At 35.4% G+C, this 21,990-nt stretch overlaps 1 protein-coding gene across 3 annotated transcripts in view; it reads right to left on the bottom strand.

The window, feature by feature from the left end:
- The window catches only part of ACTR3 (ARP3 actin related protein 3 homolog), a 125,042-nt gene that overhangs the window by 61,103 nt on the left and 41,949 nt on the right, over positions 1–21,990 (bottom strand). For all 3 annotated transcript variants that reach the window (XM_025405510.1, XM_025405512.1, XM_025405511.1), the window contains 4 exons: positions 20,821–20,916; positions 18,094–18,201; positions 12,727–12,870; positions 10,487–10,660 (listed from right to left, as the gene is read on the bottom strand). In XM_025405510.1, coding sequence (XP_025261295.1) covers positions 10,487–10,660; positions 12,727–12,870; positions 18,094–18,201; positions 20,821–20,916 — 522 coding nt within the window. The remainder of the gene's footprint in view (positions 1–10,486; positions 10,661–12,726; positions 12,871–18,093; positions 18,202–20,820; positions 20,917–21,990) is intronic.

Here is a 21,990-nt window from a genome sequence, read left to right on the forward strand (position 1 = left end):
GTTGTGCATACAATGAAAAGAGATTTAATGTTATTGAAGTGACACATACTAATACAAAATCTTTTAATTTAGATCATGTAAAACATCACTAAGAAAGATTCTACTGACCTCTATTATAATAAAAGAAAAGAACCTGGCAGTCAAAATCTATCTTTTTGAAGCATGCTGAGGAGTGTACATAAGGAACTCTAAGAGGAATACACACTGGGTATGAAAATGTGGCTCATATTGAGCCTTTAGAACCCAACCTACAGACTAGGGTAAATTTTATCTGTCAAGGAAAACAGAATAGAGCTCAACTCAGCTGGCTCTATAAGTAATTTAAAGACAAGCTCATGTGCTGGCAGAAAATGACTTAGTTACTGATTAAGTGTAGTGAGCAGCAGAATCAGAATCCTAAAAATTTTATTTTCCATGAACACATCCATGATCTTCAACAACCATTTTCAGTTTCAGACTGTGAAATCTTCTAAAGAGCCTTCAGTTCTCAAAACACTGTATTTTTATGATCCCAAAGTGACACTTTAACCTGAGAACCTATCATTTGCTCTAACTATAAAGAAAAGATTTACTTCTCCAAAATCTGTACAGAGAGTATTAACGACCTCACAAAAATGTGTTCCATAATACTCATTTTTAAAAGTGTTATCAAATTGCTAACACAGAACTTGTAAATTTTTACATCGTCCTTTGTCGGCTGTACTCTTCAGTATTTGCCTAAAATAGTAACACACACACACGTTAACCTTCCCATAGTCCTTTTCCTACCTGTAAGATAGTTTATCTGCTATACCATGCTCAAGTAAAAGGAAAAAATAAGATTATTCAGTACTGTGCTATATCTCTGTGCCCCCCTCCCTTTTTTTTTTCTTTTTTTTGTTTAAGATGGAGTCTCGCTCTGTCACCCAGGTTGGAGAGCAGTGGTACCATCTCGGCTCACTGCAACCTCCGCCTCCCGTGTTCAAGCGATTCTCCTGCCTCAGTTTCCCAACTACCTGGGATTACAGGTACCCGCCATCATGTCCAACTAATTTTTGTATTTTTAGTAGAGATGGGATTTTACCATTTTGGCCAGGCTGATCTCGATCTCCTGACCTCGTGATCCACCCACCTCAGCCTCCCAAAGTGCTGGGATTACAGGCGTGAGCTGCCGCGCCAGGCCCTGTGCCCTTTTTATAGTAGTTTTTAATCAAGAACGCACAGAAGAGGCCAGGCGCAGTAATCCCAGCTACTTGGGAGGCTTAGGCAGGAGAATCACTTGAACCCAGGAGGCGGAGGCTGCAGTGAGCCAAGATCACGCCACCCCACTCCAGCTGGGTAACAGAGCAAGACTCCATCTCAAACAAACAAAAAAAGAATGCACAGAAGAAAAATACAGAACCTTTAAATATTAACATACCCTAGATCCACATACAGAAATGCTAATATATTTTTTAAAAAAATGAAGTCTGACTTGAGTATATATTTGAAAAAAGTATAGGAACTACTGGACAACAGAACCCCAAGTGAGAACTGGTAAAATATAGAGTAAAGCAGTAAGCGATGACTATTTAGTACATAAATGAAGAAGAAAAAGAACTAACAAATTTAAAAAGTGATAATAAATTGTTAAGAGTATTCAATGCTTTAATACTAATAGATTCAACCTAGGGTCTCTCATACTATTTTTCAGGCCTTTTCTTTTACTGTCAGCAAAACAGTCAGTTCTGCCTCTAACTGCTCCCTGGTCAAGTCTTAAGACTACTGATGCTGAGAAAATTAGAAGAGACTATCAAGGAAAGAATATCTTTACCCTTCTCCAAAAAATACAGGAAGTAGCAAATATACCCAAATAAACACAGTAGTCCAAATATTTCCTATACCTGGAAACTTATTACACAAGTTTTAAAACCTTAGGATGATTTTCTTTAAAAAAAACAAAAAATTTCCTTTTAAAAACAAAATCCAAATGCCAAACCCACTTCTTCTAAAAACAGCTATTTCTAGTATTTCTGATGAACTTACAGAACTACAAAAATAAATTTCCTTATTCTTTCATACATTTTATCCTCAGCGCTGAAGTACTGGACAGTTCAGATGGCTACACTTTCATCTAGCTGAAACAAAAAACCAAGCGAATCCTTCAAATGACAGAGGAACTAGGACACAGAAGTATCCATCTAAAATCACACACACAAAAAAAAGTGTGTATGACACACTTTATAAAATACAAAAATCAGGTCTATTTTGAGAAAACATGGTGAATAAACATATGTATCTAATTTTGTTCTCTTCCAAAACACTACTCAAAATATCAGTAAAGAGAATTTTTTTTCTTTTTCTTTTTTTGAGACGGAGTCTCACTCTGTCACCAGGCTGGAGTTCAGTGGCACCATCTCCGCTCACTGCAATCACCGCCTCCTGGATCCAACCGATTCTCCTGCCTCAGCCTCCTGAGCAGCTGGGAATACAGGCACATGCCACCACGCCTGGCTAATTTTTTTTTTTTTTTTTGTATTTTTAGTAGAGACAGGGTTTCACCATGTTGGTCAGGCTGGACTTAAACTCCTGAGCTCATGATTCACCCGCCTCGGCCTCCCAAACTGCTGGGATTACAGGCGTGAGCCACCGCACCCGGCCGGAGAATTTTTTAAAGGAAAAATAAAAGTATTGAGAGCAAAGCAAAACCAGCAACAAATTTGGTAAGCTGGAAAGCAGATGGACAGGACGTTGCAAACACTCCAAAACAATAAGTCATCAGTAAAAAACAAGAACCAAGCTATTTTATACCAAAAATTCCCTCTCCACATTCCCCAAAGAACTGGCTGACCCGGGTAGCTTTGAATTGAGGTGGAAGGAGACCAGGAAGAAGGACGGGTTGAAAGTCTCTCTAAGAAGCTGTTAAAGCTCTAGATCCTCTCCAAAGAAGCAACAAATGCCGCCTCCTCATCCAAAGAAAAAAGTGATGAATCCTATTCTCTACACTGAAGAAGAGAGTTTTCAGGACTGTAATACACAGCAGAAAGTACTAAAAGGGGAGTTTTACGTGAAGGTAGGCAACCTGCAAAGTCTCTTCCCACTTGGCTGCCTGCCAGCCGTTACCCTGCAGCCAGGAGTCTTCTCTGGAAAGTAGCTAAAAAGACCTAAAGTAACACATATATGGCATTCCCCCAAAGAAAAGGCCACAGTCAACAAGCCCTTTTTTTTCTGAAGTGGAGTTTCGTTCTTGTTGCCCAGGCTGGAGAGCAATGGCGCGATCCAGGTTCAAGCGATTCTTCTGCCTCAGCCTCCTGAATGGCTGGAATTACAAGCGTCCGCCACCACGCCCAACTAATTTTTTGTATTTTTAGTAGAGATGGCATTTTGCCATATTGGCCAGGCTGGTCTCTAACTGGCCAGGCTGGTCTCTAACTCCTGACCTCAAGTGATTCACCCACCCAAAGTGCTGAGATTACAGGCGTGAGCCACTGCGCCCAGCCTAGTGTCCCCTTCTTAAATGACTAGTCTGCAAAAGTCTCTAGCAGGAAAAACATAGCAATCGAAACAGAGAAAAACCAACTCGAAACAGACTAAGCAACTTGGAAGAGACTATAGAAAGAAGAAAACTAAAAAACAAAAACAAAACAAAAAATAACCCTATGATTAATATCCTTAAAGAGCCAGAAGATAGACAACAATGAAATAGGAAAACGGTAGCATTTAAAAAAGAATATTCAGAAGTAGGGGTGGGGGAAGCTCTTGAGAATTAAAAATGTTGCCAGAAATTTTAAAACTCCAATAGAAAACTCAGTAGGTAAAGTTGAAGAAATAACCTACAGATTAAAACAAAAAGACAAAAACAAACAAACAAACAAAAAAACAGAAATGCTAGGGAACAAAGGGAAGATCCTACAAGCATCTGTACAGGATGAAAAAACAAAAAAACAAACAGGTCCTATACATATAAATCAGCTTTTATTAACTTCATGTTATACTGGAAAGCAATTAAGCAACGGCTTCAAATTGCTGAAGGAAAATTATTTCCAATCTAGAATTCTATAACCAAACTATCAACAAGCGTGAAGATAAAACGAATACACTTCAGACACATAAGGTCTCGACATTTTCCTCTCTCATATACCCTAAAAGGAACTGTATTGGCAGATGATCACCAAAATAAAGAACTGGACAGTAGGAGTGAAAAAGACAAAGGATACAGGAAAAAGAGATCCAACACGGGAGAGGGAAAGGGAATCCCTAGAATGATATGAAAGGAATACGGCCACTCTATACTGGGTACAGAAAGAAGCAAGTTCAGACTGGGATGTAACAGACACTTCAGAAAATTAAACTGATGAATAAACCCTATACATTTGAATATCCTGAGAAGAGATTTATATAACGAATGAAGAGGATTTGGAGGTGAATGAATGGTATTATTTTAGCACTAAGCAAACAGTTTATTAATAACTTCATGGAAAACAGTTACTTATAGGAAGGGAAAAGATTTCATGGTTAACTACATGGCTCAGATATGAACAAAATTTGTGGTCACAAAAACATAAGCACTGAATTTCAACCTACTTGAAATTATAATGTAACAAATGAGATGAAAAGGGAATAGAAAGGTTCTGTCTGTGATGATACAAGAAGGATTAAAAAAAAAATCTTCCTCTTCCATAGCTGGAATTAGACAGACAACGCCTAACACAGGGCTGGGCACAGTGACTCCTTCCTATAATCCCAGCGCTTCGGGAGGCCAAGGTGGTGAATTGCTCCAGCCCAGGAGTTCAAGACCAGCCTGGGCAACATGGTAAAACCCTGTTTTTACGAAAAACACAAAAATTAGCTGGAAGTGGTGGCACATAGCTGTAGTCCCAGCTACTTGGGAGTCTAAGGTGGGAGGATCACCTGAGCCTGCGGAGGCTGCAGTGAGCCATGACTGAGCCACTGCACTGAGTGACAGAGCAAGACCCTGTTCCCAAAAGAAAACAAAAAAGCGCCTAACACTGAAAAAAAATTTGAAGTGGCAATATAACCAAGCAATACATAGCTAAGGAGGCAACCAGCAAAAGAAGCAACTAAGAAGAGTTTGAAGTTGTTATCTCTAGAAATAGAAAACAGGGAAAGAAATATGCAGGGTACTCCTAGTTTTTGTTAGGATCTGTAGACCAAGACTTTTAAACCATGTGCATATATATAACTGAATTTTAAAAACAGCCTTTAAAAAAAGAGAAAACAAAACAGGTTTTTTAAAAAGAAACAGGTTTCTCATAGGAAGAAATTACTTATAAGGAACATAAAGCTATACACAATAGAAAATGTTTTAAAGTTAAAAAATTAACAAAGAAAAATTGGTGTATCAAACAATAAAGGTTATTCAAATTAATAGAAAAAATGATACATGAAACATTAGCAGCAAGACACATTTTCATCCAGCCAACTATATCTTTCCTAAGCAATATGAAACACATTTCATTTACATATCTAAAGCTTCAGGGTTACGTATTTATGAGACAGGGTCTTGCTCTGTTGCCCAGACTGGAGTACAATGGTACAATGCCAGCTCATTGCAGCCTCAACCTCCTGGGCTCAAGCAATACTCTCATCTCAGCCTCCCAAGTAGCTGGGACTACAGGCACACACCACATGCCTGGCTAATTTTTTGTGTTTTTTGGTAGAGATGGGCTCTTGCCATGTTGCCCAAGCTGGTCTTAAACTCCTGGGCTTGAGTGATTCGCCCACCTTGGCTTCCCAAAGTGCTGGGATTACAGGCGTGAGCCACCACAACCAGCCTACTTCAAGGTTTTTAAGAAACCAAGGCATCAGCTAAGCTCATTTGTCAAGCACATTCCATTCAAATGCTCATCTCCTATATCCCATGCTATTATCATCTTGTGGTCATAATCCTATTTATACAGGATATTTGTTCAGGATCTTCTGCAATTTTCTAATTCCTGTCCCCAACTTGGAGCTTTAATATTTTTCTCTAAGATTTCAATTTCATATTAACTGTCGTGCCTTAACGGAAATGAGGTCTCACACACTTCTATTAATCTACTCACATATAAACGGTCCATACAAATATCTGTCCCAACTTCCAGCTATGTGTGGTTATCTCTCCAGTCTCTTGGAGAGACTAAACTGTCTCCACTAAAATGACAGCAAGAGAATTAAAAGGAAAGGTAAACGACCAAGGATGAAACGGGGGCAAAAAAACAATGAATAAAAGATTTCAATCCTGTTTGGAGGGCAAAAAGAGATACTAAAAGGGCATATTGGTAAGAAGTCAATCAAGAACCTTCTAAAGTCCCAGGAATTGAAGGTGTAACAAACCATATAAGTAAAAGTGAAACAAGGCTTGAAAAAAAAGAAAGAAACTGCTAAAATCCTCTAAATAGAATGAGACCCACCCTCCTCGGTTCCCTTCCAGACCTTGTATAACAAGAAAGTTAATTCGAACCCCAATAAATAAATGAAGGAATGAATGAACAAAATGAAGCAAATTATACCATTCTGGACATGGGTACAGGCAAAGATTCCATGATCAAGATGGCAAAAGCAAAAAATGACAAATGGGATCTAATTAAACTAAACAGCTTCTGCACAGCAAAAGAAACTATCAGCAGAGTAAACAGACAACCTACAGAATGGGAGAACATTTTTGCAAATTACACATCTGACAAAGGTCTAATATCCAGCATCTATAATGAACTTAAATAAATTTACAAGGAAAAAAACAACCCCATTAAAAAGTGGGCAGAGGACCTGAACAATTTTCAAAAGACGACATACATGTAGCCAATAATCATATGAAAAAACTCTCAACATCACTGATCATTAGAAAAATGCAAATCAAAACCACAATGAGATACCATCTCATACCGGTCAGAATGGATATTAAAAAGTCAAAAAATATTCTCACAACATCCCTCCTAAAAAATGAAGGAAAGAGAAAATATTTTTTTTAAATAAATAAAATTAAAAAAAAAAAAAAAGGTGCTGGCAAGGTTGGAAAGAAAAAGAAACGCTTATACTCTGTTGGTGGAAGTGTAAATTAGTTCAACCATTGTGGAAAACAGTGTGGCAATTCCTCAAGAACCTAAAACATAAATATTCAACCCAGCAATCCCGCATACCCAAAGGAGTATAAATTGTTCTATCATAAAGACACATGCATACATATGTTCACTGCAGCACTTCACAAAAGTAAAGACATGGAATCAACCCAAATGCCCATCAATGGTAGACTGGATAAAGAAAATGTGGTACATATACACCATGAAATACTATTCAGCTAAAAAAAAGAATGAGGTCATGTTCTTTGCAGGAACATGATGGAGCTGGGGGCCGTTATCCTCAGCAAACCAATGCAAGAACAGAAAACCAATTACTGCATGTTCTCACTTTTAAATAGCTAACGGATACTAGACTTAATGCTTGGGGACAAAATAATCTGTACTACACCTCCATGACAAAAGTTTACCTATATAACAAACCTGTACCTGTACCCCTGAACTTAAAGTTAAAAAATAAAAAAAGAAAATGAAGCAAATGAATAAACAAGGTGAAAGTTTTGGAAAAGCTGAATTTTAAGGGAAAAGAATCACATTACTTGCCTCAAAAGTGAACAACAGTCTCAGGTATAATACTATAAATATCACAATACTAATGATTTACCTAGTAACAATAAGCTCACACGTGGGCAGGCTGGAAGAAAAGAGAGTCTAGAAATAACTAAAAGGGGGCTAGCACTGAAACCACTAACAGTGACATATCAAGAAACAGCTCCATCCATGTTCCTGTAATACCATCACAGTATTTAGAAACCTGGGGGTTAATATCAAGAGCAGTAACTAACAGCTAAAGGATGCTCTATAGAACACAATGGCAGCAGGAGGGTGAAGAGCTGCTAATTTTAAGTCTGTCAGTGTTTTCTGACCTTTAAAGCTGTGTGTATACATCCTTTTTGTTTTTTGAGAAACTGCAAAGAAAATGTACCACCAAAAACCTTCGCACTCCAGTATACTAGTCTGACCACAATTCCTTATCCTTCTCATGCTCACTCCTCTGCTACCAATTCACAATTATTATGTGTCAATTTATCATGATCTCCAATCCCTGTGTCCCTCACTATCCCTAGGTAATGCGGCTTTCAGGATTTGCTCTCTCCTCTATGCTGCAATACTTTAATCTCTGCTTTGTCAAAACCTTTTGCTCCTTTCCCACACCTGTCTGGGGGAGGGGAGGGGACACTATTGTACAACTAAAAGTTTTGGGTATCTAATCTGCTACCTTGAGTAGAGCGCTCACTAGTCACCCTCTCAATTCCCCTCAACAGTAAATATGAAGTCATCATGCTTCACAAGCCCTCAATTTTACATCCAATCCCTTCTCCTAGAACATAAGCTTGATTCTACCTCACAAAAAAATTAAAACTATAAACTATGACGATGAACTTCTTCAACTACCTACCTGTGCCTCTGCCCTTCCTAGTTCATTTTCCTGTACCTATTCTTAATTCCTTCCCTCCTGTCACGGGAGTAAGCCCTCTTAAAAATTAAAACTATCTTGAGCCTTATTCTCATAACTGAATTCTTACTAGTCCACTGTCTTTTTCTTTCATAGCCATCTCTCAGAATGTCCACACTACTGATTTCCAAACCTTCACCTCTCATTGAGGCAACAAGCTGCTCTAATGTATCACTCCATTGAAACTGTTCCCCTATGAACACTGACAACCTAGATGCTGAAAAACTCCAAGTACTTCTAAGGTTTCCTCTAATGTTACTTCACTGCAGCAACTGGCACTATTTACCTTTCCTTCTTGAAACATTCACTTCTCTCAATTTTATGACCATAATCTTTTAGCTTGGCTTCTACCTCTCTGTCATCTTCAGGATTCTTTGCAGGTTCCACTTCTTAATCAGCCATAATGTGTCTGTGTTGACGAACGCCCTATTCTTCATCTTTCTATTCCACAGTCTCTTCTCAGCCAACCTCTTCCTTTGTGCCCCACATATGGTGATGACTTTACAACACCCAAGTGTTTGTTTCTGAACCTTTTAAAAGATGCATATAATAAACTCATCTGTGTCTATTTCACCTACTCCTCCCCTTCAGTATTACAAATCTCAATGGATGGCACATTGGGCTGCCCAAGTTACAAACCTGGGAATTATCACAGATTCCTCATATTCTTACTCCCCTCATATCTAAGCAATTACTAATTATGTTGATTCTATTTTTCTCTCACCTCCTTCCTCATTCTCATTGACCCACAAATACTATTCATCCTTCATCTAAAATACTGTAGTAAAATCATCTGTTTCCAACACAATTCACACCTCTGTTCCAACCCATCCAAACCAATGCTGTGAGAGTAACCTTTCTAATACGGTAAATAATATTTTCTATGCTTAAAATTTTTGCATGACTACAGAATCCAGCTAACTCCCTTGCATAGCATATCTGCCCTTCAAGACTTGGTCCATGAATACCTATCTGGATCCCTCTCCTACTAATCTGTCCTTTATACTTTTCTTATGTAGCACTCTCATGTCTAAGACCTCTGCCTAGCTAACCTTCTGACAAAAATACATATACTCCCCTACCACACAACTGACAAACACCCATTCATCCTTTAAGTCTCAGTTCAACCATTATCTCCTCTGAGATGTTCTCCCAAGCAGACTTAGATGCTCTTTGTTCCTGTGCCCTCACCAGATACATGCACTCATTAAAGCATCTGTAACCCTACCTGTTTAAATATTCATCTCTTTTATTCTTTGAGCTCAATAAAAGCAAGATAAAATGATTTTTCATCTTTGAATACCCAGTGCTTAATTTAAGCTGGGATCATGAAAATCCAAACCATTTAACATTTGCTGAGTGAATAAACAAAATTTTAAAAATAACTATTATTAACATTAAATAAGCAAAGTACATATTAGTAATTCTATTAACAAAGTTACAATTCTAATACTAAGTTACCAGAAGAATTTTCCATTATTAAAAGCATGTACTTCTTAATTTAATAAAGCCTTTATGTTGCTAAAACTTCACAGAGAGAAGACTATTTTGCTACTAGTTCTATGTTTTAATGGTCAGTTGAAGGTTCTTTGTAAGATGGTCATTTTACACAAATGGGGAGGGGGGAGCTTTCTATAACCTTTCCCAAAATATTTTATTTAAATGATTACAAAACTTTGAGTCCACGACTGAGGGAAGAAAAAAAAAGTTTAAGGGCTCCCCTCTTCCCATGACCCCCCACATAAGCCCCCATATTTAAAAAAAAAAAAAAAAGCTTTTTCTAAATCTACAAAAAATAGCAACAATTTCACTTGTTTAAACAAAAGCAAATTTTTTCTTTAAAAATTTCATAAAACATTTAAATAAAACTTTTCATAAAAACTCAAACGGTTTTTAGTATACTAATAAAAGTTTCTGAGATCAATTCTCTCTGAATATCCATTAATTGATATTTGCTGCTGAATATTTTTAAACAATTCCGTTAAAAAAAACTTACCTCTGGATGAAAAAATATTTCAGGTCCCAAAAATCTCTCATAACCAACATCGATAGAAAATTCTTTCTTTGAGATAGCATTGATTCCAGTATACTGTTTAATCCATTTTGACCCATCTGTATCATACTTGTTAAATTCTTTTACTAAATCTGGGCAGACATAACTATAACGCTCCTGAAAAACAAATAAACAAAAGTAACTTTTTTTGCTTATTATAGGAACAGTAAAAAAGAATGGCATGTTTTCAGTAAACTAGAATCAAATAAAAAAAAAAAACTTCTTCAGAAAATAAAATTAGGAAATTAAGCTGGGAGTAAAATTTATGTTAGGATGTTATCATATGTGTAGTACAAATAAACATACTCATCTCCTACACATATTTTCTGACTTTAAATATAAACAATATTTGAGAGATTGGAGAGCTGATTCCTACTACTTCAGTGTTATTTCCTGAAAATGTTCATTAATGTCATTCAACATTTTCTGTCTCAGTAATAATGAATCTTGTGCTCTACGTAAGGAGAATAAATAAAATATAGAACTGAAGAATAAGTAATAATTATGATAACCACACAAATTAATTAGATCCTTAATATCTGAAACAAAACTGATTACAGTCTGAGTAAATAAATGAGCAAAGAAAGAACGCTAAAAATATAAATTACTCCATTTTGTTGCATATTTGGTTATATGACACCTAAGTAAAAGTTTTATCAAAAACATTGAAAAATATATTATAGATTATAACATCATATTTGTAATTTATAAACTCCCAACTGCCAGCCTATATATACATTTTTTAAAAAGCCTTCCCTTTCCAGTATTTTTATACATCACAGGCTCCATCCGAGATAGTTGCAAATATTACTAGTAATAATCAAAATACACAAAGAGAAAAAATACTGGAAACGAAAGACATTTGATTACACTATTTGAGGTCTTCTCCAAACCTTGGAAGTGGGAATGACAAGAAATGATACTCCTTTAAAGACATTCACACTGACCATCAATCTTCTCTGGAATAGATTTAAATCTCTGGTGTTTTCTCATTTTGCTTTAATTTTACAGATTTCCCAAAGATGTTGAATCAGTAGTATTCACATTAACTTTTTATATATTTAATTCTTATGCCACCAACTTGGGGTAACTTTTGGCAGTCCTTTACTAATTTACTACCTAGGAAGTAGTTGATAAATTTTCATTCTTAAGCTCTGACGAGCAAGGAAAATCCCATAAACATGCAAAGAGGCCCAGGCATGGTGGCTCACAGCCAGCACTTTGAGATTCTGAGGCAGGAGGATTGCTTAAGGTCAGGAGTTCACGAACAGCCTGGGCAACACAGCAAGACCTCCATCTCTACAAAAACTTAACCAGACATGGTGATATGCACCTGAAGTTCTAGCTACTCAGGAGGCTGAGGCAGGAGGATCACGTGAGCCCAGAAGTTTGAGGCTGCAGTGAGCCATGACTGTGCCACTGCACTCTAGCTTGGGTAGCAGAACAAGATCCCATCTCTATAAAAAATAAATCAATAAAAATAAGAAATAAAAAATTTAAAAATGTATAAGTGAAAAAAAAAAAAACATGCAAAGAGAGACAAATAAGTAAAAGTTACTTTTGCCAGGGCAGTTTTACTTTTCAAAACATGTGAGACCCACTGAAATTTTTTGGTTATGTGGCAAATAATAAGTTTGAAAGATGATGTTAAAGCATTTTGATAGTTTGCATGAAGCATTGATATAATACTTACATGGCAGAAAAAATTTAAAAAATACTTTAGATAGCCTTAATGTTTTTCTTCTATGTGCCCTATCACTTGAGTTAACACTGCCTCTATACTATAGCACAATGAATCAATTGTATCAAAATAATTTTTATGACAAAAGCTTTTAGAATTAAAATAAAGAATTCAGTGAAGAAATTGAGATGCAAGCACTTTACAGTGAAATAATTATTTTTAATAAAGAGAATCACAAAAATTTATGGAGAGGTCATTTGGTAAAATGTTCTTATATATTACTCCTCTCAAATATAAAATATGAAGAAAATAGACAAACTGTTGTAATAATAATTTTCTTGCAAGAAATACAGAGAAAATGTAAATATACTTAACAGTAATAATTTATAACTGGTTAACAAGATTATTTTAAGTACTGTTCTTCAATTAAAAATTTCTCATGTTAATGTTATAAATGTGATTTTAATTTTTAACTAAATTACACTTCTATCACACTTTTTACCTTTACTGCCTTAGCAGTTTCCAAGGATTGTTCTGGAGGGATTCCTACTTCTCGGTCTCTCAGCAGTTGCTGAATAAAATATGTTATATCTCGTCCTGCGATTGGAATGTGTTTAATACAGCTGCCAATCACATACCCTTCAGCCTAGAGGGGGGAAAAAGATTTCAAATTTACTTTCAATGCTTTGAAAATTAATATAACCTAAAAATATGAACCATTAAAGACCAATTTATCAAGTTGGTGTATTCATATTCTCAAGTACTGTTTTATCCCAGAATTCACCTTTATTCATCAGAAACGATAACTAAGAATGGCCAGCAACTTGAGATTTATTTTCCCATTGACAATTTATAACTATGACTAAAATAACAACACAGAAACAGTAAATTTCAAAATAGAAATATCAAATGGTTTAGATAGTAGACTTTATATCAGATAGTACTATTTTAAAATCATTGATAATTTCAGTAATTATAATTTAGAATGCGTCATAAGAAATTTGACAAAGTGCCTATCATTTTTCTAATGAAGTATGTATCCATTTCACAAACCTGAAGCTTTCCACACACCACCATAATGTCAAATAACTAAATTCTGTAGAACTGATTCACAAATTCACTGATGTGTCAGAAGTATAACAAATAGTGTGGCAAAATTAAATTTAATTAGGAAAGAATATTAAGGATGACTTCATCGGCCATGACAGAATATTAGGGACTGAACTTACCCTCTCAACTTAAATAAAGGACAATTTATAAGAAATAAAGGTTTTCAGACATTTGACAATTGGCAGAGTAGGGCAGAGATACCTTCTAAGAAAAGGGAAACAAATAAAGTGAATGTTACAAACACTCTATCCTACTGCCTAGGGAAAGTTACTAGGCCACAACAACGGGGAAGAGAACTAAAACAGAACTGGTCTCATTAAGTTAGAGATATAGAATTTAAAGGTCAGAAAGCCAAAGTGGCTAAAGTTTGTAGGCCAAATTATTGGAGGGGAAGGAGTTGCACCAACGGAGAGCTGGGAAGATGTGAAGAGAGTATCTCCTTAACTGAATACTGATCAGCACATTCCTGTGAGGAAACCATCAAGGTCAGAGAAAGAACCTCTAGAAAAAAGTAGACAGAACAACCAACAGAGCTCACACATGGCCAGAAATAGTTCCTGATCCCACTAGCCAAAGTTGAAAGATGTTTTCAAATACAAGACAACAAGTAGAGTCCTCAGAGAAATATTGCCTCAAGAATGGGGACAAACCAGTCCTGGACAAAAACCTGTTATGGATCTGCTTAATAACATTTAAAAGAGCCCCTGAGAGGATCAAACCAATTCCTGGTATCTTAACTATGTCCCAGGAAAAAAAATCCTAAATACTTACAAAGAAGTTCAAAAATACAGCACACAACAGTGGATAGCATACCAAATCAAAAATTATAAGCATGCAAGGAAGCAGAAAAACACAACACTTGACGAGAAGAAAAATCAATACACAGGAATGACAAGGACATTAAAACAGCAACCATATACTCCACATAATGAAGAAGGTCAACAATAAGCATGAGGAAGAGAGAAGTGGAAGACATAAAAAGACCCAAATGGAACTTCTAAAGAAAAAAACATAGTATCTGAAATTTAAAAATCTGCCAGATGACGAAAAAACACTAGATGACATTACAGTAGACTACACAATGAAGAAAAAATAGTAAATTTGAAGAAAGAGTAATAAAAACTATCCAAAAAAATAAAGAAAAAGATTATAAAAAAATAAATGAACAGAGCATCAGTGACCTTTGAGACACTGTGAAGCAGCCTAATACACGTGATCAGAGTACCAAAAGGAGAGAAAGGGGAAGAGAAAAAATATGTAATCAATAACAGACAAAAACTTTCCAAATATGATGAAAATTACAAATCTATATATACAAGAAGCTCAATGAACCCTACAGAGAAGAGACAAAGAAAACTTTACTTAGGTACGTCACAATCAAATTGCTAAAAACCGATGAACCAGGAATAAAAAGAAAATCTTGAAGACAGCCACCCAAATAAATATTACATTCAAAGAAACACACACAAGAATAACAGCTGACTTATTTTCAGAAACAAGGTAAACCAGAAGACAGTGGAGTGACATCTACAGGAGAAAACTGTCAACCTTCTATACCAAGCAAAAATCATCTTTCAAAACTAAAAGAGAATAAGGACTTTTTCAAAGGATGTACAAAAGTTGAAAGAATTCAGAGCCAATGGATCAGCACTATAAGACATGTTAAAGGATGTCATTTTGACAGAAGGAAAACGATACCAGGTGGAAATGTGGACCTTCACAAAGGAATAGAGAGCACTAGATATGGTATGTGAATTAAAGAACTCTATTTCAAGGCCGGGCACAGTGGCTCACACCTGTAATCCCAGGACTTTTGGGAGGCCAAGGCAGGTGGATGGTTTGAAGCCAGGAGTTTGAGACCAGCCTGGGGGCAACATGGTGAAACCCCATCTCTACTAAAAAAACAAAAAAAATTAGCCAGGCCTGGTGACACACATCTATAATCCAGCTACTCGGGAGGCTGAGGCACAAGAATCGCTTAAACCCAGGAGGCGGAGGTTGAAGTGAGCTGAGATCGCACCACTGCACTCCAGCCTGGGCGACAGAGCAAGACTCTGTCTCCAAAAAGTTATCTTTTAAAGATAAGTTTTTGCTACTGGCTTAAAATTGTGTTTTTCCTCCCTACCAAATTCCCATGTTGAAGTCCTAACCTCTATCTCAGAATATGACTATTTTTTGGAGATAAGGTATTCAAAGTATTATCTAGTTAAAATGAACTCATTAATCCAACATAAGTGGTATCCTTAAGAGGAGATTCAGACACAGACATGTATGGAGAAGACTATGTGAAGACATATAAAGAAGATGGACAGCTAGAAGCCAAGAAGAGTCTTCAGAAGAAACCAACCCTATCAAAATCCTGATCTTTGACATCTAACCTCCAGACCTGTGAGAAAATAAATTATTCTTTAGTTACCCAATCTGTAGTACTTTATTATGGCAGTTCTAGCAAACTAACACACCACTCAAAATGAAACAAGTTAATAATGTATTATTGAGTACACAACATATAAAAGTAAAATGAATGACAATAAAGGAACAAAGACTAGAAGGTCAAAGCTGTTGTATAATTAGTTATGAAGTAGCAGAATGTTATTTGTAATTAGACAGTGATAAGTTAAAGATGTTTACTACAACCCATACAACAACCACGACCAAAAACAAACGACAACAGATATAGCATAGCTAATAAGCCAATTAAGAAGAGAAAATGGAATAATAAAAAATACTCCATTAATTCTAAAGAAGGAAGGAAAAGTAAACAATAAACAGGAATACCCACCCACCCCCCACCACTTTTTTTTTTTTTTTTTTTTTGGAGACAGGGTCTCACTCTGCTGCACAAGCTAGAGAAGCTAGAGTGCAGTGGTGAGATCATGGCTCACTGCAGCCTCAACCTCTCTGGGCTCAGGTTATCTTTCCTCCTCAGCTTTCAGAGTAGCTGGGACTACAGGCATGCACCACCATGTTCAACTAATTTTTGCATTTTTTTTTAGAGACAGGGTTTCACCATGTTGCCCATGCTGGTCTTGAACTCCTAGGCTCAAGCGATCTGCCCACCTCGGCCTCCCAAAGTGCTGGGATTACAGGCATGAGCCACCATACCAGCCAGAATACCCATTCTTAATGTCCTTACTAAAACTCATTCTGTTCCATGTTGATAACTTCTATTCTGAAAATTACCTATTCTAATTATCAAGATACTGATAGTACTGCTCAGATGTGTAGGTGTTAAGAAAAGACTGAAGAAAGGCAGAACCAGGTCAAATCCTAGCCTCACTACCTATTATTTGGTGACCTTAAGCAAGACAATTATTTGCATTTTCATTAATGAATAAACTAAGGTACTCAAAGAAAAATATAATATTCATCACAGACTGATTTTCATATTTAAATGAGAATTTTAAGATGAACAATTATTTTATGTACCACTAAGAACGAAAAATAAACTGCCAAGCAAACTAAAAAAAGCTATCAAATGCTGAACACATCCTAATTTCCAAGCTTACTAAAATACCTCCCAAGGGCTACATAAAATCTCATATATCCACACAACGAAATATTATTTGGCAATAAAAAGAAATGAAATACTATACATGCTATAACATGGATGAATCTTGAAAATGTTCACCTAAGTGAAAGCACCCAGTCACAAAAGACCACAGTGTTTAACTCTATTTATATAAAATGGCCAGGACGGCAAATCTAACACAGACAAAAAGTAGATTCATGGTTGCCAGGGGCTAAAGGTATCAAGGGGAAATGGGTGGTGACTGTGAATAGATACAGGGTTCCTTTTCAGGGTGATGAAAATGTTCTAAAATTGTAGGGATGGATGGACTTTGTGAATATACTAAAAATCAATGAACTGTACACTCTAAACAAGTGAATTGTATGATATATAAATTTTATCTTAATAAAGTTATCATTAAACAATGGCAGTTATTACTAAAACTATTATGACACATCATGAGGGTGAAAGTGGAGGAGGACCAGGAGTCTAATCCAAAGGTAGTCACCCTGAGGATGTAATCTTCAACAGACATTGCCTCATGCATTAAACACTGGAGTGAGAATAATAAAAAAATAAAAGTTCAAAATAATGTAATTCCTTAAACGATATTCATTATAATATAAAAATTACTTTAAAAGATAAACCTTTCTATATATACCCATTTAATAATAATCAGTATGAATTCTAGTAGTCATTTTGAATTCATTAGGCATAATTTTTTTAAAAACCTGATTTATCATTAAGAATTGAAGCACAAAGGCCTTGGAAGAAAAATGTTATTTGTGGCAAAAAATCTAATTTGATGCATTTTTCTTAATATGCTTTATTAAATACAACCCATAAAGTATCTACTAAAGTTCATGTACTTACAACTAACTGTTACACAGTTACCCTGTATACCAGTCTGAAATCTGTTAATTATGAATAAAAGAGGTCATCAAATGGTTAGCACATATCCAACTGGAAAACAGAATGAAAGCCATTAATATACTTCCATTCCAGATACTGCAATTCATAATTTTCTTAATTGCAGTACAAACCTACAGTAAAAGAAACATTTTGAAATGTTTATAAAATTTTTAAAAGGTAAGCAAAATATAGCTATAACTGAACAAAAGACCAAATTATAGCAAAATTTTAAAGTGTCATATTTAAAGTTTTTTAAAACTAATACTAATTCATATAATTTAACTTTGCCAGATGTGTTATTTCATGTTCTGTTCAGTAACTGTAAAATAGCCTTACCACAGGAATGACATGAGTGACACCATCTCCACTGTCTATTACTGTACCGGTCAACGTCCGTTCTCCTACTTGTCTTGAGGTCCAAGATGCAGCTAAGGCAAGAACAGCCTTGAGCACAAAGAAAGAAGGCAAAAAAACAAAAAAACAAAAAAACAAAGAGTTAATCGAAAAAAAAAAAAACTAGTTTCCTGGAGTACTTTATTCAATTTTAAATGTAGTTATCTGTGGAAAGAAAACACATAAAATTAATTTTGTATTATGCAATAAAATAGCTCACTCCCTACATTTTACTAAGACAAACTTACAGGTTTGTATTTGCTTTTAGGAGCATGTTTTATAAGATTTACATACTTTATAAAGGCTATTTCTGTCCTAAAGCTAAAAATGTGGAAGATTGCATTAAATAGTATAGAACTAACTTGCCAGAACTATGTCCACGTGGGCTGGCCTGTTACAAACTGCAATGAAAGGCGAAAAGTACACAATCACCCAACCTCCAGTTATTCAATACATATATGTCTATGAACAACTATTACCAAAAGATTACCTTCAAATTTATTTTATTTTTATTTTTTGAGACAGAGTTTCTTTCTGTCACCCAGGGCTGGAGTGCAGTGGAGCAATCTCGGCTCACTGCAACTTCCGCCTCTTGGGTTCAAGCAATTCTCTGCCTCAGCCTCCAGAGTAGCTGGGATTACAGGCGCCCACCACCATGCACGGCTAATTTTTTTATTTTCAGTAGAGACGGGGTTTCATCATCTCGGCCAGGCTGATCTTGAACTCCTGACCTTGTGATCCACCCGCCTCAGCCTCCCAAAGTGCTGGGATTATAGGGCACGAGCCACCGTGCCAAGCCTAACTTCAAATTTTTTTAAGGCAACATGTGTTTAGGACTATATGACATAGAGAAAATGCCATCGCACACTTCCAAATACTACTCTAATTTAATTACAGAGCAAAGTTGACAAAATTTTTCTATGAAAAACCTTGGCACAGACAATACAACACAATTCTTTTAAGTGTGAGAATTAAGAAATTAACATAGCTCATTTTTAAAAAACTAAATTTCTTATAATCCAAGACTCAAACAAAGTATATGACTAATAATTAAAAACAACTAAACTTATACTGGCCTTATTTTACCTACCTGAACTATAATAGCTAAAAGGGACCTAGAAAGCTATCTAGGTCACCCTCCTATCTGAACACAAGATCATATTAACACAATCACCACATAATCACCATAGGCTAACAGAACTAAACATTATTTTTTGACAACCTTACAATGAAAAATTCCATCCTAATACTAGTTGTGTGTATATATATACACACATATATGTATACACATATACACACACACACACACAGTGTTTAGACTTCATTATGAGATATCCCTCCTTTGTAAGTAAATTCAAAACTATCTATAACCAAGAATTACCTCTGATCACTTTTACAAGTCTTTTGTAAACAGTTAAGGTCCCAAAGTAGAATAGATATGCATCGGCACATCATGTTACAGAAATGTTATCGAATACTGAACATCAATAAAACAGAACAGAGATTAAATAATGAAATTAAGAGCACTCAGAGGCCACTAAGGAAATCACTGAAATACCAAATTACAACTCCAGAGGAATGAAACAAAGCTCATGATGCCAGTGTTTTAAAGTAAGCTATACCTGACAATATGGTTAAACATAAGTTTATTATATTTAATATAACATGAGAAGCAAAAACTCCCAAGTGAAAGATGATTCTTCCCAACTCCTCACTTTATTCAGATTCTAAGAACTAAAAAAGGGTCTCCCACTCAAGACTGAATTCTTCTATAAAGATCAAGACAGGTGTATGTGACTCCTTAAATATTTTTAGCAACAGAGAACTAAAAAGGCAGTTCACTAAATTTATGGATTGCATTAAACATTAAAAAGTTCTTTGCTATCCAAGTTAAAACATTCATCCATAATTATCATTTATTGATTCTGTGTACCCTGGAGTTACAAAAACCAGTGTGATCCCAACAAAGAGCAAAGTCAGACAGACCTCAGCTGCCTGGTATCACAGCTAACCATTTAACTCTGAATAAGGTGCCTTCCAACTTTAGTTTTCTTCCTCCACAAAAAAAACAGAAACAAAAATATCTACATTTAATAGAAATAATGAATTAATACACATATAAAGCATTTGTGTTATGTCAGGTATTGCCTTTGCTACAAGGAAAAAAAAATGAGGCAAGCTCTGATCCTAAGGGGTGGGAGAGAAGCTGTTCCATACAGATAAATGTACAAATTAAGAGAAGTGAAATATTAGGGTATCAAATATACCTAAAGATAAGTCAATCAAAAAGACTGTAACAAAGGAAAAAAAGATGCATAAGGATAAATGATAAAGGATTATTCACAAGGATAAATAAATATATATACAATGTTCCTGTCATGGAGTAAGCATTCAATAAATATTAGTTCCTTTATTTCTGTCCTATGAAAGTCCTTGAAATACCCAAACACCATTAACTTACTTTTTTAACACTTCTCTTTTCCTGACTAAATATCTCCACTTCCCATAATATTACTTCTAAATTAACAATTCAGGAGAGAAGTATAACATGCTTTGACATTACGTTTAAACCTTTGTGGGAAAAAAAAAAAAAAAGTACGTATTTTAGGCAGCAAATTAAACTAGGTTAAAATTTAAGAATCAAACTTAGATAAATATGAACTTGCTTACCTGCACAGCAATGTACAAGCCTGGAACATTGAAAGACTCAAACATTATTTCAGCAGTATATTCCCTGTTTTCTGGAGTATTCAATGGAGGTTCAGTCTATTGAAATAAATAACATTTTAAATAGATAATATCAGGTTATTTTGATAACTTTCTTGACAATTTTAAAACAAGAAGTAATTTATTCCAAACATTTTATTTAAAATGCATTAAATTTACAAGTAGAAAGACACAGAGATCAAAGGAAAACTATAGAGAATTCAAACATATCCATACATATCTGAAAACAATATGGTAATTCACATTAAAAAAAAAAAAAAGCCCTGAATGCCTGTATCATACCACTCATACAGATTAAACATTAAAAAGAAATGAAGCAGGGAGAGAGAGGGTTGAAGGTAGGGAAAAGGTGGTCCAGTCAAATCATCCTTTAAATACAGTAATGACAAACCTCCAGAAAAAACATCGATAGTATTTGCCACAGGAGAGCCCTCATCTAAGTAACACTTTTAGAAGAATGTCCCCGAACTATATAGGATTACAGTAAACAAGCCGAGATTCTACAGATCGAATGGTATAGCTTTCTGAAAAACGTTATATTAATTTACCTGTTAAGAGCATAGAATCAAGATGTTTGCAGAGCACTCTTCTGTTTAAGTTATGTGACTGCATACATCACTTAGAAATCTCATAGGTTAAGTCTGGGACAGAAGGCACTCTAAAGAGGCAAGAAAGGACTCAGAGATCTGGCAGCGTCGGACTTCATATTTCACCTATGCCTCATGATCACTTAAATTGTTTTAATTTTTAAAGATTGACACTGGGTAAGACCTCTGATTCTTGTGAGTCTGACTGACAATCTAATCCTCTGTGGTATCTCGAATATTTAAATGTAAAAGAAAAATTCCTTAATTTAAAAGATACAGAATTCTCTTTTTGACCTTAAAGGAATAATTCCTTAAATTTGTGAAGCACAAATCACAAAGGGAAAAAGTGATAAAACTTGAATCCATTAAAAATTATCTTTTTAAAATTATTATTTCAAAAGAAATATAAAGTAAAACAACTAAGTACACTGTTACCTTACATAAAACCTTTATAAGCTAAACTCCCTGTGGCGTTTAAACTTATTTAGAAGAGTTCTGGAGCTATGTTTAAAAGTCTGGAGATAAT

The sequence above is a fragment of the Theropithecus gelada genome, chromosome 12 (genome assembly GCF_003255815.1).
Source record: "Theropithecus gelada isolate Dixy chromosome 12, Tgel_1.0, whole genome shotgun sequence".
Classification (NCBI taxonomy): Eukaryota; Metazoa; Chordata; class Mammalia; order Primates; family Cercopithecidae; genus Theropithecus; species Theropithecus gelada.